At 39.1% G+C, this 18,279-nt stretch overlaps 1 protein-coding gene across 4 annotated transcripts in view; it reads left to right on the top strand.

The window, feature by feature from the left end:
* The window catches only part of gspt1l (G1 to S phase transition 1, like), a 65,355-nt gene extending 59,540 nt beyond the window's left edge, over window positions 1-5,815 (top strand). For 3 of the 4 annotated variants that reach the window (XM_088332407.1, XM_088332242.1, XM_088332159.1), the window contains 2 exons: window positions 922-1,090; window positions 5,179-5,815. In XM_088332407.1, the coding sequence (XP_088188533.1) occupies window positions 922-1,090; window positions 5,179-5,231 (222 nt within the window). In that variant the 3' untranslated portion in view covers window positions 5,232-5,815. The remainder of the gene's footprint in view (window positions 1-921; window positions 1,091-5,178) is intronic. The other variant, XM_088332327.1, reaches the window with a different exon arrangement.
* Window positions 5,816-18,279: the final 12,464 nt, after the last annotated feature.

The following is an 18,279-nucleotide window of genomic DNA, read 5'->3' as shown; positions in this document are numbered from 1 at the left end:
CTAAACAGATTTTAAGTTGCACAACAACTCAAAATGCCCAAAATGCAAAACTATAAAATAAAAACTGTTAGCTCTTCAGTGCTATAAATTTTAAATTGCAAAAAACAACAACAAAAAAAAAAAACGATTTACAATTATCTTTTCCCAATTTAGACAAATGTGTTCTGAATAACGCTGTCTTCCGTATTTAACTTGATTGTTACCCAACACCTATAGAGCCCTTTGTGTTTGTAAGCAAGTGTGTCGTGCATTGTTGAAACAAAATGGAAGAATTCACGTCAGTTTATAGCAGCCCATTGACACAAAAAGATGGTAGATCATAGATGGGAACAGCACAAAAGAGCACAAAGTATGCGCAAACAACAAGATAGCAACTTTGTTTGTTGCTTATACGGGACTGCCTCAGAAAATTTGAATATTGTGATATAGTTCTATCTTTCGTACACCAATTAAAAACAGAAGGGTGTCATGGATTAGATACAATTCAACTTAAAATTCAGCTTTTATTGTTTTAAGATTACTAATTATGACAAACTTAAATATATAATCTCAAAATATTAGAGGAACATGCAAACAACAAGATCCCAACTTTATTCAAGGTAAGTGCGAAGCACATTGTAAAGCGCTTTGGGAAGTCTTCATTGACGTTAAAAGCGCTATATAAATGCAGACCATTTATCAAAGTCAACAAAAATAAAACGTTCTTTTGATCAGTGCTGGATTTATTTCTTTGAAGATACCCAAAATTTTGAAAAATTGGCCTTGAAAATGCTTGATGAGTGCTTGAATTTGACCATTAAAAAGGTTTACGAACCCTTAAACTTGAAGGAGGGAAATGCCTTAAATATAGGATTGCGATTTATTGTAACTAAAAAAGGTTTTTGGATTTGCATTATTGTTCTTTGAATGTTTCCTCCGCAGGCCTTTATCTGTTTAGTTGACAAAAAGTCAGGTGAGAAGAGTAAGACACGGCCACGGTTTGTCAAACAAGACCAAGTCTGCATTGCTCGTCTGCGCACGGCAGGAACCATTTGCCTTGAAACTTTTAAAGACTTTCCTCAGATGGGACGGTTTACCCTAAGAGATGAAGGTAAAGCTCCAACAGTCAAAAAATCTCATTTAGCTGAAGAATCTCATTACATGCACAATCGGTGTTTGCAAGATAAGTGAGCTTTACCATTTTGTTTTTGTTTTTAAAAAGTAATCAACACAGTCATAGATGCAGTTGAGTTTTTAAAGGACTGTTTGAATCATTTCCAGATTTTTTTTTGGTATATACAGGACTGCCTGAGAAAATTTGAATATTGTGATATATTTCGATCTTTCGTAAACCAATTAAAAACAGAAGGGTGTCATACCTTCTGGATTAGATGCAATTCAACTTAAAATTCGGCTTTTATTGTTTTAAGATTACGAATTATGACAAACTTAAATGTCTCATCTCAAAGTATTAGAGTAACATGCAATAAACTAGTACCAGAAAGCTATACAGGGAGTGCAGATTTATTAGGCAAGTTGTATTTTTGAGGATTAATTTTATTATTGAACAACAACCATGTTCTTAATGAACCCAAAAGTCTCATTAATATCAAAGCTGAATATTTTGGAAGTTGGAGTGGGGCTTTTTTAGTTTTAGCTATTTTAGGAGGATATCTGTGTGTGCAGGTGACTATTACTGTGCATAATTATTAGGCAACTTAACAAAAAACAAATGTATACCCATTTCAATTATTCATTTTCATCAGGGAAACCAATATAACAGCTCAACATTCACAAATATACATTTCTGACATTCAAAAACAAAACAAAAACAAATCAGTGACCAATATAGCCACCTTTCTTTGCAAGGACACTCAAAAGCCTGCCATCCATGGATTCTGTCAGTGCTTTGATCTGTTCACGATCAACATTGCGTGCAGCAGCAACCACAGCCTCCCAGACACTGTTCAGAGAGGTGTACTGTTTTCCCTCCTTGTAAATCTCACATTTGATGAGGGACCACAGGTTCTCTATGGGGTTCAGATCAGGTGAACAAGGAGGCCATGTCATTAGTTTTTCTTCTTTTAGACCCTTTCTTGCCAGCCACGCTGTGGAGTACTTGGATGCGTGTGATGGAGCGTTGTCCTGCATGAAAATCATGTTTTTCTTGAAGGATGCGGACTTCTTTCTGTACCACTGCTTGAAGAAGGTGTCTTCCAGAAACTGGCAGTAGGACTGGGAGTTGAGCTTGAGTCCATCCTCAACCTGAAAAGGCCCCACAAGCTCATCTTTGATGATACCAGCCCATACCAGTACCCCACCTCCACCTTGCTGGCGTCTGAGGCGGACTGGAGCTCTCTGCCCTTTACCGATCCAGCCACGGGCCCATCCATCTGGCCCATCAAGACTCACTCTCATTTCATCAGTCCATAAAACCTTAGAAAAATCCGTCTTGAGATTTTTCTTGGCCCAGTCTTGACGTTTCAGCTTGTGTGTCTTGTTCAGTGGTGGTCGTTTTTCAGCCTTTCTTACCTTGGCCATGTCTCTGAGTATTGCACACCTTGTGCTTTTGGGCACTCCAGTGATGTTGCAGCTCTGAAATATGGCAAAACTGGTGGCAAGTGGCATCTTGGCAGCTGTACGCTTGACTTTTCTCAGTTCACGGGCAGTTATTTTGTGCCTTGGTTTTTCTACACGCTTCTTGCGACCCTGTTGACTATTTTGAATGTAACGCTTGATTGTTCGATGATCACGCTTCAGAAGCTTGGCAATTTTATGAGTGCTGCATCCCTCTGCAAGATATCTCACTATATTTGACTTTTCAGAGCCTGTCAAGTCCCTCTTCTGACCCATTTTGCCAAAGGAAAGGAAGTTGCCTAATAATTATGCACACCTGATATAGGGTGTTGATGTCATTAGACCACCCCTTCTCATTACAGAGATGCACATCACCTGATATGCTTAATTGGTAGTAGGCTTTCGAGCCTATACAGCTTGGAGTAAGACAACATGCATAAAGAGGATGATGTGGTCAAAATACTCATTTGCCTAATAATTCTGCACTCCCTGTAATATATATTAAAATAATAACAGGTTTGCAATATTCCAGTTCATTTGTGATGAATTTAGTACGCATGTTATTTTTAAACTGCATTGCAGAGGAAAAGAACCGTATCACAATGTTTTAATTTTCTGAGAAAGTTCTGTTTACATCTTCTTTATTTCTGTGGTATTTGCATATTTATCTCTTATAAAGGTTATTAAGGTTTCAGATCAACAAACCTATTTTAATATCACACAGGGATAACCCAAATAAATACAAAATGCAGTTTGGAAATGTTGATTTAATTTATTAAGGAACAAATAAAATAACCTAACTGGCCCTATGTAAAGTGATTTAGAACACAGAACCGGCTCACATTTGCCAAAAAGCATTCTCTTAAGATCTTTTAAGAAACATTCTGTGGACAGATGAGTCATAAATGTAACTTTTTGAAAGATTGCAGTCTGTTACATTTGGCATAAAAATGCCACACCATTAGACAAAATGAACATGTCAACAGTAAAGCATGGTGCTGGCAGTGTGATGGTCAGGGGCTGCTTCGCTGCCTCTGGACCATGACAACTTAGTTGTTGTTGTATGAATTATGGTGTTCACCAGAAGATCCCAAAGAAGTTTTTACCCTCAAACGCAAGCGCTCTTAGATCATGCAGCAGGACAACAATCTGAAACACACCAGCACGTCTACCTCCGAGTGGCTCAAAAAACAAAATAAAATGAAGGTTCTTGATTGGCCAAGTCCAAGCCGCGTTTACATCCAATTGAGATGCTGTGGTGTGACCTCAAACGGGCAGTTAAAGTTGTGAAAATTTGTTGCAAAGAGTGGGTCAGAATTTTCTGTGCAGCGTTTAGATACATTAAGAAATATTGTAAACGTTTGAATTTTGTTAGTGCTGCCAAAAGTGCATAGTTATTAAGTTTCAGCATTTTGAAATAGGGAGATTTTTCCCCGATCTGCCACGCCCCCTCCACGGCGCCACAAATTGATGCATCTTTTTAATGAGGGAAAATTATCAATAAAAAGGCCATCTGGAAAATCGGGATAAATTAATTTGGTGGCGGGAGACCTGAATTAAGCGTTTAAATCGGGAGACTCCCGACAGAATCGGGCGACTTAATAAGTATGAAAGTGGTCCAACTCGCTATTAGGTTCAGACGGCAATTCACATAGGGCCAGATAGGTTTAGGTTTTTTTGTGCCTTAATAAATGGAATCAACATTTCAAAACTGTTTTTTAATGGGTTCTCTCTGTGTGATATTAGGAATATTTTAATAATGTAAAACCTTTTGTGTGCAAAAAAACACAGAAATCAGAAAGGGGGTAAATACTTTATCAAGGCTCTATACCTAACTGGACGCAGGACAGCTTGTTCAATAAACAAACATAAAAGCCTCTTCACGTGACCATATTCAACTTATGCGGGGGAAATTTTGTTTAGAGATAAAACAGATCAAAATTGTTGCTTAGCAATACCGACTATGAAAACACAGAAGAGGAAAACCCCTCGCCTCACATCCAAAGCATATTCCCCTTAAAAAGGGTGCCAAACACCTGCTACAATGTGCAATGTCTCCTTTGTTCGAGTTTGTGGGCTAGCTTGTTGTTCTGCTTGCAGAGCCTGTTAAGATTAGTATTGGGGTGTTAAATTTGCTACATGTGCCTAATTTATTTATTTGATTTTTAATATTTATGTTTTATTGTTTATTAAAGCACTTGAATTTACATTGATTATCCTAATTGAATTTATTTTTGTTCATTGGATGGACTTTGATAATTTGATCAGATCAGAGGTTGTTTTAAAAATATCAATAAACACGACGTTGCTACCATTACTCAGTACTCAAGTAATTTTTTCACCTAGTACTTTTTACTTTTACTCAAGTATGTATTTGGATGGGTACTTTTACTTCTTCTTGAGTAATTATTCTGTTTTTCATTCAATTATTCACTTTCATTCACAAGTTTTGTTCATTATTCTGAAGTAACAGTACTTTTACTTGGGTAAAAGGTTTGGCTACTCTACCCACCTCTGCTAGCAAGTAAGATTACCTTCTCAAAAGTCTTCACATATCCAACTCATACGTTACAAGTCTCTGTGAGAGGACTGAAAGTGACATTATTATTGTATGCCTATCAGGTAAGACCATCGCCATCGGTAAAGTTCTGAAGCTGGTTGCAGAGAGAGACTGAAGCTGGCTGCAGCTACTTGAAAATCCAGTTGAGAAGAAGCAGGTGGAGTTCGGTCATAACCTGCCCATTGTTGTCAGGAAAAGGCGACGCCCCAAATGCCTACTTTCTGTGTGTCGACGATCAGCTTCAGAAAAAAAAGAAACGTGATCATGAGAAACTGTTTTTAATTCAGTGAAATCAAAGTCGAAGTCCGTTTAAGTCAGCTTTCTCATATTGAGAGGTCAGCTATGCCATTTCCGGGTCGTCCCACCCTTCACGTGTCCCCACTTCCCATGTCAGCTTTTTTTCATGACAGTGATTTTTCGTTTCTCCCTTTTTCGATTTCATTTGATTGCTTTGATAAGATAAATCTGTGAACAAATGTGGACCAAGGTTTTTTTCTTGGAATGTAAAGTAATTACAAAAATGTTGCTGCAAAAAAACCAAATTGAAGACATTTCAACTATTGAAACCAAAAATGTTTATTTGGGTGTACATGACTCCCTTAGCTTTTATCCAGTTTTTGTTTGTATGACGTTCATGCTGTCTGCTTGGGCGTGCTCAGTTATCAAAGCAACTATGACAATAAAATATTTGGAAAGAAATATTTCCTTAAAGAACGATTCATAATGCTGCTAATGCTCGTATGCTCTACAGTTAATTTCAGTGTTTCTCAACTGGCCCCACTCCAGGATTAACAGTCCCACCCTACTCACAAGCACCACCCAAATCATAGAGGAAAAACATCTCAAATTTATTGAAAACGTTGTTGCAGCTTACACATTTGAGTTTATTTTTTTTATAAATGACCAGCAAAAACAAGAACAATTTCCTTCAAGGGCAGGGTGCTTAAAATCTATGAAAAAACGTAAATTCTAAGGGCAGGACATTGAGTTTACGATAAGGTGCTTAAAGATGCTTGAAATTGTTGCAAATGCCCTGTTTCTTGGTAGTCTGACACTATAGATCACACATTCAATGAAGAAAAAAAAGCACGTGAAAATGACGCCGACACGCCTGTTGTAGTAGTTTGTCATTATGGCGTTGTCATGTGAAGCGTCACTGCTCACTACTGGTTGCACCTAACAGGAGAGCTCTTTTAGAAAAAAATTGCTTCCTTGGCTCTGCTCCTCAGAACCTTTGTTTCAATGATATCAATGATAGTAAAACATTACACACACACAAAATTATTTGGTAATTGGATATGTTATGCTTTGCACGGGATCCCTAAAATCACATGAAATATAAATTATAATCCAAACGGTAAAAAAAAAAAATTAAGCCTTTTACATACCGAACAGATTTAAAGTCGAACAACACCAAATCTCTGAAAATTCAAAACAATATAATGTAAATCAAAAGTATTGATTCTTCACTGTTATAAATAATAAAATACAAAAAAACTATAATTATATTTTAACTAGTTTAGACATGGATCCTCTGAAAACTACATAGACAATATAAATTAAGCAAAACAAGAAGCAAAATATCAGCACTCTCTGATTGAAAGATTGAATGCACTCACTCTTCTTAAAATTTATCAATATTAAAATGAGTACAAATTTGGCTATTTTCTGTTTTTATACATACAGTACTTACGCTCCTCGGTATTGAACTCAATGTTTACCAAACACTTAGAGCCATTTCCATTTTAGTAAACAAGTGTGATGTAGCCAAGCTGCGAGGGCAGCAGAATTCATGTCAGTTTATTGCAACCAATTGACACAAAAAGATTGTAGATCTTCGGTATGATCAGCTCAAAATAGCACAAAGTATGTGCTAGCAGCAATATGGCGAATTTATTTTAGTCATCAAAGTCAACAAAAAAACTTTCATTATTTTCAACAGCGGTGGATTGTTTTAAGGTACTGGAAAATTCATTACTTTTGCTCGCTCCCACAAACATCAAAGCGGCGCTGCCAAGAGCGGCTGCCTTTTCCAGCAGCTGCCCAATTGTTTTATTGTCTGCTCCTATCTTCGGTGTTTTTTCTTCCCGTTTTGACAACTACACTATGGATTACTTCTATCCTATGGACATGGGTTTTAACGCACAAGAAATGCTTGTATTTCAACTCCTTGCCCTGAGGAATTCTCGTGCCGGCGTGATGAAGGGGCCCATGGTGGAAGAAAAGCCGAAGCTAGCGAAGCGGCTAGCGGCGTTATAAGTCTTCGGTACCATCCGTAATCATGGTAAATGCGAACTCACGACCAAATAAGATCATCGAGCGCTGGTGGAAAACATCGAAGCGCACAGGGAGCGCAGTTGCTGTGTTTTGCGGAAACGTGGCTCACGTTTAGCATTCCGGACGCTAACGTGTAGCCACCCGGAGCCACCCGGAGAAATCCGGCTTCAACGTCGCTAAACAGAGACATGAAAGCCGGGGGGAATCGGAGAGGAGGCGGACTTGCTAACACGAGGTGGTGTATCCCTGGATTTTCACAAAGAAAAGATTTCCATCTGCCGCAGGAATGTCGAACTTTTGGACTGGCGTGACGTCATCCACTCCGCTACAAGCACCCTCTGGCATCATGTTAATCTGTTAATAAACAACGGGGTAGACTGCTGGAAGTGTGAATTTCCCTTCGGGGATGAATAAAGTATATATCTATCTATCTATCTATCTATCTAAAACGTGCTTGAATTTGACCATAAAAAAAGGTCTTCAAACCCTGCAAAGGAACAGTGTGCATGATTTGGTGCAGTCTTAACAAAACATTTCATTTAAATACAGGTCAAGTCACATTTATTTGTATATCCCTCAATCACAAGATGTCTCAAATTGCTGGACAGGGTACAATTACACCATTCCCTGATCTTAAACCAACATGCAGGCAGGGAAAAACTCGAAACCTCAGCGCGAGGAAAACAAGAAACATTGAGAAAGAGCCTCACAAGTGGTAATCCCCCTTCCAGGATGACCTGGGTGCAATAGATTTAGCATTGGGTAACAGCACACAAACAGGGTTGGGTAGGGTTACTTTAACTGGATTACTTTCAATTACTTTTGGATTACTCCAATACAAAATATGCTAATAAAAGACAAAAGAAACTAAATATGAATAAAATTATGACTCAACACGTGGTAAGCTTTCTCTCCTGGCTTGGATCTCTTCGATTTTCGGCAAAACTAACATAAAATGCGACAGAAACAAAATGAAAATAAATCCAAACAGCTTGCCAGCATCATTTTAACCGTTCCATGTATTCCGTTACTCCCCAAGCCTGCACAAAATTTAGTAATTTTATTCATATTTAGTTTATTTTGTCTTTTATTAGCATATTTGGTATTGGAGTAATCCAAAAGTAATTGAAAGTAATCCAGTTAAAGTAATCCTACCCAACCCTGTACACAAAACATAGTAAACTTACAAAAAACAATAGGTAATATGATGAAATTTGTCCGGAAAGTGCATGACAGCAACAACGCCTCAAGCCTGTAAAATAGTCCAAAGAGTCCATAACAGCAACGACATATCTCTGCCAACTGGTCGACGTTGACATGATTTAGGTCCAGGTGCTGGTCTGCTGACTCATCTCAAATCGTCCCTCTCCCTCGTATCACCACCAGCTAGGAAATTGGAAAAAGACAGGAAAAGAAAAGTATGCGTTGGGCATCAATCATAAACTATTGAATAGAAGTGTTTCTTAAGTCTAGGATTAAAAACTTCCACTGAGGTTGCAGATCTTGTCTCTGGAGAAAGAGAATTCCACAGCACCGGATAGAGAACGTTCTCGAGACTGCAGACCTGCATTTTCAGAGCGGAGGCTCCGCAGAGGAACATAGGGGGGAACCAAATCTGAAAGATAAGAGGGCACAACTTCATGCAAACATTTGTCAGTAAGAGACCCTAAAATCACATCTTAAGTGCAAGTTAGCTAATATAGGAATAATATGCTCAAACTGTCTTTCAAAAGTCTTGCTGCCGCATTCTGGGCCAGATGCAAACTTTTGATGATGTACATCGGGAGACCAGAAAGCAATACATAACAGTATTCAAGCCGAGTAATAAACGCATGAATTTGAACCTCTGCTTCTGATTGGGACAGCATCGAATGAATCTTGGCAATATTATGGAGGTTGAAGAAAGCTATTCTGGTAATGGCATTTCTGGTCACACAAAACCTCGCAAGCACGATTAATTAATCAGGGAAGAATCACATACATCTTTAATAACCAAATGGTCCAAGCATGTTTACTTAAACTATTTCATTGAATTAAAAGGGACATTTTATACAAGAAAAAATCGACTTCTATTGGAAGCTGTGAACATCTATGTCAAAAGACTGTAATTGAGTGAGGAAGAAATAAGCTGTATCAGAGAAGTAATATTATTTGGAGGGATAAACTATACAAACACCTTTCTGAAGGTACCAAAGTACAAACTTGAACCTGAAAAAAAAACCAGAACAAAGAACAAATGAATAGTAAATTATTTTTGGCTCGAACATATTCTGGGTTAGATGAAGCAGAAAAAGAATTTTATATTATAGGATTAATAATTAAATGAAATTTGTTTCACTGTTGTGTTAAACTAAAAAGTGTGAGGTGTTACAATGAGTGACTAAATTATGAGTCAATTAAAATTTGAAGTCCTGTAATATCCAGTACATAATACATGTTTATTATTTTTATAATATTTCTTGTGAATTTGAGGTACTGTTTCATGGTGGTGTGCGGTGGAATTTATTTTGTGCAAAATACAGGGAAGGAAATGCGTATTTGAACACCCTGCTATTTTGCTATTTCTCCCACTTAGAAATCATGGAGGGGTCTGAAATTTTCATCATAGATGTATGTCCACTGGGAAAAGGATAAACTAAAAAGAAAAATCAAAAAAACATAATACATTTTTTTTACAATGTATTTGTGTGATATAGCTGCAAATATGTATTTTAACACCTGAGAAAATGAACATTGATATTTGGTACAGTAGCCTTTGTTTGCTATTACAGAGGTCAAACGTGTCCTTTAGTCTATCACCAGGTTTGCACACACTGCAGTAGGGATCTTGGCCCAGATCTTCTCTAGATCAGTCAGATTTCTGGGCTGTCGCTGAGAAACATGGAGTTTGAGCTCCCTCCAAAGATTTTCTATTGCCTTTAGGTCTGGAGACTGGCTGGGTCATGCTAGAACCTTGATGTGCTTATTACGGAGCACCTCCTTGGTTTTCCTGGCTGTGTGTTTAGGGTCGTTGTCATGTTGGAAGACCCCGCCACAACCCATCTTCAATGCTCTGATGGGGGAAGGAGGTTGTTCCCCAAAATCTCACAATACACATCCCCCAGTCATCCTCTCTTTAATGCAGTGCACCCGTCTTGTCCTTTGTGCAGAAAAACACCCCCAAAGCACTGTCATGCTTCAGAGTAGGGGTTGTGTTCTTCAGGTTTGTACTCTTCATTCTTCTTCCTCCAAACACGCTTCGTGGAATTATGACCAAAATGTTTTATTTCTGTCTCACCTGACCACAAAACTTTCTCCCATGACTTATCTGTATCATCCAAAAGGTCATATGCAATGCCATGTATGATTTCAAATCATGACATCTTTGTGTATTACCTTCAGTAACCTTGGAAACGGTGGTACCTGCTCTTTTCAGTTCATTAACCAACTCCTGTCTTGTAGTCCAGGGCTGATGACCTTTCTCTGAATCATTGAGACCCCACGAGGTGATATCTTGCATGGGTCTCCACTCCGATTGAGATTGACCGTCGTATTAAGCTTCTTCCATTTTCTAATGATTGCCCCAACAGTGGACCTTTTTTCACCTTGGCTGCTTGGCAATTGCTCCGTAGCCCTTTCCAGCCTTGCAGAGGTGTACAATTTTGTCTCTGGACAACTCTTTGGTCTTTGCCATGTTACAAGTTAAAGTCTTACTGATTATATGGGGTGGATAGTTGTCTTTATGTAGCCAACAACCTCGAACAGGTGCATCTGATTCTGGATGATACATGGAGTGCAGATGGACTTCTAATGGGCGGACTAACAGGTCTTTCTGGGCTAGAATTCTAGATGATACTTCACCGTGTACTGTGACTCCGAAGAAGTTGGAAAACACTGCTTTAAAGCTAATGTAAAAAAAAACTATTCTTACCTTAATTGGTATATACTCCACTTCTTGCTTAATTGTAGATTGGCCAGCCTGCCAAATTTCACATTTCACCTGCAAAAAATACAAAAAGGTTGTCCACAACAGGTAACATTTTCATTTATTATTCATAATTTCTGAAATTACAGAAGACAACAAAATACAACAATGATGTATATAGAAGGATAAAGATCATTTGTAATGTAATTCGATAAGAAGGAAATCAGTTTGTTGTGTTTTTATTTACCCATTTATCAATGTCCATACTCTTTACAAGCCAGAAAAATCGCTTTGAAATTGCATCCCTGGTTTTTATTTGGCCAGTGGGGCTGGCATGGAAGTCTACAAAGATGGCATTCGCCTTTTCCACTTTATAGACCACTGGGATTTGGGATCCAGAAGTTCCTTTGTTGCAAAAGAGTTGGTCTCCTATGGAAGCTATTGATGATTAAAAAAACAGTGGTTAAAAAATTGCTACAGGTCAACAAATTTGGATTATTGAGATGCCTAGTGGTAAGGGAAATGATGAATAGAAGAATGAATCAACCATGTACAGATAAATGCTTACATAAAACTGCACGTAATGTTTTAAATCAAAGAAAATGACTTGGAGCTAATAAAACAACTTAGTTACTTGGAGCATGGTACAAGAAATGGATTGTGCACAATGTTACACAATTTAACACGCATCATTATACATACTTTCAGGAAATTGGGCTTTTCTTCTGACATCTCAATAAAGTTTTTAGATTGTTTTTTTACACATGAAAATAGATAGATACTTTATTCATCCCCGTAGGGAAATTCACACTTCCAGCAGTCTACCCCGTTGTTTATTAACAGATGAACATGATGCCCTAGGGGTGCTTGTAGCGGAGTGGATGACGTCACGCCAGTCCAAAAGTTCGACATCCCTGCGGCAGATGGAAAACTTTTGTGAAAATCCAGGGATACACCACCTTGTGTTAGCAAGAGCGCCTCCTCTCCGATTCCCCCTGGCTTTCGTGTCTGGGTAGCTCCGGGTGGCTACACGTTAGTGTGAGCTAAATGTGAGCCACGTTTCCGCAAAACACAGCAACTGTGCGCTTCGATGTTTTCCACCAGCACTCGATGATCTTATTTTGGTCGTGAGTTCGCATTTACCATGATTACGGATGGTACCGAAGACTTATAACACCGCTAGCCGCTTCGCTCTTCTTCCACGATAGGTCCCTTCATCACGCCGGCACGAGAATTTTTCAGGGCAAGGAGTTGAAATTCCTTGAATACACGCATTTTTTGTGCGCTAGAACCCATGTCCATAGGATAGAAGTAATCCATAGTGTAGTTGTCAAAACGGGAAGAAAAAACACCCAAGATAGGAGCAGACAAAAAAACAATAGGGCAGCTGCTGGAAAAGGCAGCCGCTCGTGGCAGCGCCGCTTTGATGACTAAATGTAAATTGAATTCAAAGTAAATCTCGATTATGTTGTGCAGACGTTAATGCATATATGTGTTTGATTGCTGACAGTGCAACATTAGTGTTATTGAAAATGAGACTTACCGACTACAACATAATGGGAGGCTTTTCAGCGATTGCTTGATTGCTCTCCTTCCAAATGCCCTCCAAATACAAGCCTTTTGATTTGTTTTACACAATTTGTTTGTAATGGCTGGGATACATCTTGTTATAATAAAGTGTTGGAAAACAACGTTAGACATAGATTTCGTGTAGGCTTATAATTAATCAGATGCCCTTCCAAGTTTGTTTTAAAAGCATAAAGACTGACACTAAATAGAACTTACCGCAAATTATTTTATTCTTTGTCAAAATCGAGGCCACGCTGACCAGAAATGCACGATATGGGCCCACCATGGGTAACCAGGGTAAATTTCATGGACCTGTGACCTTCATAGCCAGAGATAGATTGGGGGGGGGGTTCACTTTTGGTCAGCCAGGCTGGTCCCTCCCACCAGCATTGGCTGCATTTATCAGGTTGACGTTGGATCATTTTTACTAGAAAAAAAACATAGTTGCTGTGCCAATGTTAGGCACAAGATGATCTGTTTATTCAAGTAAAATACAATTATTGACGTGTTCAATGTTCCCTCTAATTTTCCACGGGTCTGAGCGTTCACACAAAGTCGGTGAGCAACGCTTGAAACAACAGTGAGCAACAGCAATACCAAGTGTGGCAACTGAGTCATTATCAGACATGTCCAAAACTTGACATCAAGTTACATTTTGCTGAGTTTCCGGCAATGCAAAAAATAATTCACTTTTGAATGAATTGATTAATGTATTATTGCAAAGGTTGTGCGGCCTACAAACGTCATTTGTTTTTACAACAATTCTTTCACAAGATTTCCATTTATTTTTTTTCCTGGTATCTTTTGTCGCATAATACTAACATTTTTGGGGGGTTATTTTCGGTTTCACGATACAGAACTGTATTTAATCACATTTTTTAGTGGAAGTACAATGTTGGCAACAAGATTGACTTGGTATAATTGAAAATTATTTGAATGCAACACAAACCTTCTTTTTCCCTGTTTTTTTCTATTTTTTTAATTCCTTTGAAAAAAATCTCATTGTGTTTATTTTTCCTAGTTGTTACTTTTTTCTTTTTGTTCTCTATTTACTTTTTTCCCTTTGTTTCTTTATTTTCTTTTTTTTTCTGGCTTTTTTCCTAAACTTTTCCTTCTTTTTTCTCTTCCTCTTGTTTCTTTTTTCACAGCTTTTCACTACTTTTTCATTTTGTTATTGTTTTCTTTTTTTTTGTTTTTACCTTCATGCACTGTAACTTTGACCTAATTTGCTTCTTAATTAGCAAATTCGAGCCCTGATCCTTGTGAGCTTGGCTAGATTTTGTGCGCGAAAAAGCTCTGGGTAGTGCGCAATTGCGCACACACGCAGCCTAGAGGAAACATTGCGCTGGATAGATTTTCTTGCGCGCTGAGAATGTGCGGGCAGTGTGCGATTGCGCGCACGCGCATTTTAGAGGGAACATTTGGACGTGTTACGTCTCGTTTGACGATGAGAAGAAATCAAATACGTTCGTCTCCCGTTTATCTGTTGATGATTGACAGTTCATTTCAGCATAATACGCTTTATGGTAGAGTGCATAACAGTTTCAATACGAGTGATTTGAGTAGAAAAAGGATAATTAACATGTTACCTGCTCGAAAGTGATTTTTATACGGTTTGCATTACCATTCGATTAAAATTCATAACAAATACAAGACGGAATGGTTTAAATTATATTACATTCCCATCAAATGCAAGACGAAGTGGTTTTGGTTATATGTTCGCCATTACATTCCCGAAAAGTGAGATAAAACGAGGTAAAAGTGGTTATAGTAGCGGGAGCGACGTGTGCGCGCTCCCGCTAGGGATGCAAATTTCGGCCGGGGTGCATTTCTCCGCATGTCGCGCTATCGCCTCTGTTAGAATTGAGAGCTTTGCCTTGTGGCTCTGGTTTCACTCTGCTTTAAGAGGTAAATGGAACACTTGTATAGCACATCCTTTCTGTTTACGATATATTGTGTTCTTGTTAGCTAGAAGGAAAAACTAAAGCCGCCGAGGCTGGGCATTATGCGTGCGATTCCTTTTTAAAGATGTGGGAGCTGAATCAAAAAAAATGTCAAGGCTGGATTTTTCGAGGTTTGTTCAAAAGTGTATGAAATTTAAACCGGAGGAGATATATTGCATTATAACCCTGCCTTTTGCCAAGGGCTTTTGTTGTGAGTTTCGCAACGGTAGTTCTTTTTGCGAGTTTTGGGATCACTTTGAGGGGGTGAGGCCCCAGTTTTCTGCATTTAAGGTGGAGAAGCTGACTGACAATGCTAACAAGACAGTCATTGTCAGAATGCTCAATGAAATGGTGAATGCAGATGACATCTGTTTTTGGTTGAGCAGATACTGCACGATAAAAGGCCAGGCTATGAGGGTGAAGGATGAGGACTACATTTGGAATTGTTGCCTCCAGGGACTGGAACACACCCTGTAATTGATAGTCCTGGGGGAAAACCGAGGCTATATCCACTATCAAAGACAACCCAAACTCTGCCGCAAATGTGGTGAGCCTTGGGCATCTGGCTGAGGTATGTGATCGAATTATTTGTGCAGGACAATTGGACATTCTTTTGAGGAGTGTACCAATGGCAGAAAATGCAACCTCTGTGGAGAAACGAACCAACTCTATAGGAACTGCCCGAAATCGTTTGCTAAAAAGTTGAAAGCTGGGAAAGAAGATAACAAAGACAATGAAATGAATAAAGATAACAAAGAATAAAGATATGGAAATGCCCAAATAAAATGGACAAGAAATGCACAAAGAAAATGGACAAGACCAACAAATTGAAAATGCAGATGTCCCTCCCAAAATCCCTAGTCAGGAAGAACCTGGAGGAGAGGCCAAAAAAATCAAATTTGAGTCAGGAAGGACCTGGAGGAGAGGCCAAAAAAATCAAACTTGTATTTTCCTCCACTGCCGGAATTTGAACAAGACAAACAAATCGAAAAGGCGAATGTCTCTCCCAAAACCCCTATTAGTGAGGCCCAAAAAATCCAACCTGAGTTTCCCTCAACTACCTGCCATGGGAAAGAGGGGTAAAAATAGGACAAAATTGGGGGTGGTGAACACACCGGAAACAAAGATTTAGAGGAAAACCGATTGCCGATGAAAACGCCCACAAGGTAACTGTATGAAGTTCAGCCGGAGGAAGCCGGGGAAGGAAAAAATCCGATCCCTTGTGGGCAGGGAAGCAAGAGACTTGCCCCCGACAGGTCCTCTGGCCCACCCCCTAACCCAGAAAAGAGGGAAAGACCTGGAACCCTAGACAGAGAGTCAAGGGATTCCAAAGTTTTCCCCAGTGGGTCTCCAAATGAGGTACCGTTCTTAAGTGGTGCTTGGTGCCCCAATCAGGAGTCCGACACAGGTGACACTCTCAATGACCACCAGAGAATGGACCCGGATCCCCCGGTTTTGCTTAAGTAATTTGTATACTTTAACAACACTTACGAACATTACCTTCTCTACTATCAATGTGAGAAAGTTAAAGGTTAAAGCTCACAGCGTTTTATCGTTTTTAAAAACCATCAGAACTGATGTGTTTTTACTATAAGAATGCTGCATCCCCGTTTAAAAAAATTATAAACAGTGGGAAGAGATTTGGCCATACCCTTCATTATGGAGTGGCTCAAATAAAAACCGTAACGATGGGGTGGCCATTTTAATAAACAACCCTCGACTCATCATAAAGGGGAGCACTGTGATGAGGGACGGACGCGCAATCTTAGCAAGACTTTCCTATATAGGGCACGATTTTAACCTCATTAACATATACGGCCATCCTGACAAACACCTCAGGTACGAACTCTTAGAAGACATCCAGTCACATATGCTAGGCCATCAACCACTAATCGTGGGAGTAGATTTTAATTGCATCCTAAGTCGAAAGAATAGAATGGGGACCGATGAGGAGTTTAAAGTAGATAAAACATTAATTTTATTACAGGACATGTGCCAGGTATTTAAACTGGAAGACTGTTTCAAATCCATACATCCAGGAGAGGAGAGCTTCAGTTTTTGGTTGGAAGCAACATGGCGGCGCGCATGGATGCTGCAGCTAGTAGCTCTCGAGCTAATCTTCTATTTATTACCGTTCTCTTGTCTTTTTTGCTTTCTTTTCTGGACTCATGCCTGGCCAATAATACTTATAGTCGGAAGGAACTTATTCAATTGGGTGTGCGTCTAAATTTTGACTTTTCCCTTTTTATACCACCTTTGATATCCCGAACGAGATACAAAGAGATCCGGGATCTCTGTGGTCAGCCACCCCACTTACAAAGCGATGGAGACTGCGTAGGGACCGAAAACAGAAGCGGGGTTGTCGTTCGGGGAAGTGTGTGAAGCTAAAGGAGATACATCGGCGAAACGGCAGAGATGGACACGAAGATGTGCCTAATTCCACCATTATTTCTTCATCAACCTTGCCGGTCAACCGACGCCTGAGACTCAACACGCCCGAATGGCAACATCTTGTGACGATCTCTACAAATACTTCAGCTAAGTTGAACAAATTCAGCAAAGCTAAAATTTGGTCTTTTAAATATTAGATCGCTTGCTCCTAAAGCTTGACTTGTTGATAATATTATTCGTGATTACAAACTTAACTTGATTGGTCTATGTGAAACTTGGTTGAGACCGGATGAGTTTTTACCGTTAAATGAGGCTTCTCCTCAAGACTACGTGAGCAGTCATGTAGCACGGTCTTTGAAGAAGGGTGGCGGTGTTGCACTCATTTCTGAAAAAATACTCAAACTTACTCCTCGGACCTCTAATAATTATAAGGCGTTTGAGGCTCTTGTTATGGGGTCCTCCCTATTGTCAATTTATGTAGTAACCATTTATCGCGCACCAGGACCATACTCAGTTTTCTTAGATGAATTATCTGAACTGTTGTCTGACCTTGTAACCTATACAGACAAAATAATAATTATGGGGGACTCTAACATTCATATGAACTCCCCACTCAGTTCCTTTACTGTTGCATTTCGGTCTCTACTTGATACATTTGGTTTTAATCAACTGGTTGATTTGCCAACTCATAAAAATGGAAACACGCTAGACTTGGTTCCAACTCGAGGAGTTTCAACCTCAAACATGAAGGTGTTACCGTGTACTACCGTTATTTCTGATCATTTAAGGTGCTAGCTAAATGTAGCATTAAAAAAGCTGAAGGATTTAGTGGAAGCAATATAAGCACTGGCACAATTTCTGAGCTCTCTGATCTTCTTTCAGAAGCAGTTGCGTCGTTTCCTTTGTATAAAGGCTCAACTCACTCATGAATGAATTAAATGCTACCCTGGCTAGTGTCCTGGATTCAGTAGCGCCCATACGGCATAAATCACGACCTAAAAGATACACACCTTAGTTTACTGATGAAACTAGATCACTTAAACAAAATGAAATGATCTGCATTTATATGGTGCTTTTCA

This window comes from Urocampus carinirostris, chromosome 1 (genome assembly GCF_059441175.1).
Source record: "Urocampus carinirostris isolate Australia breed hairy pipefish chromosome 1, RoL_Ucar_1.0, whole genome shotgun sequence".
In the NCBI taxonomy this organism is placed as follows: Eukaryota; Metazoa; Chordata; class Actinopteri; order Syngnathiformes; family Syngnathidae; genus Urocampus; species Urocampus carinirostris.
This window is presented reverse-complemented; position numbering and strand designations above follow the sequence as displayed.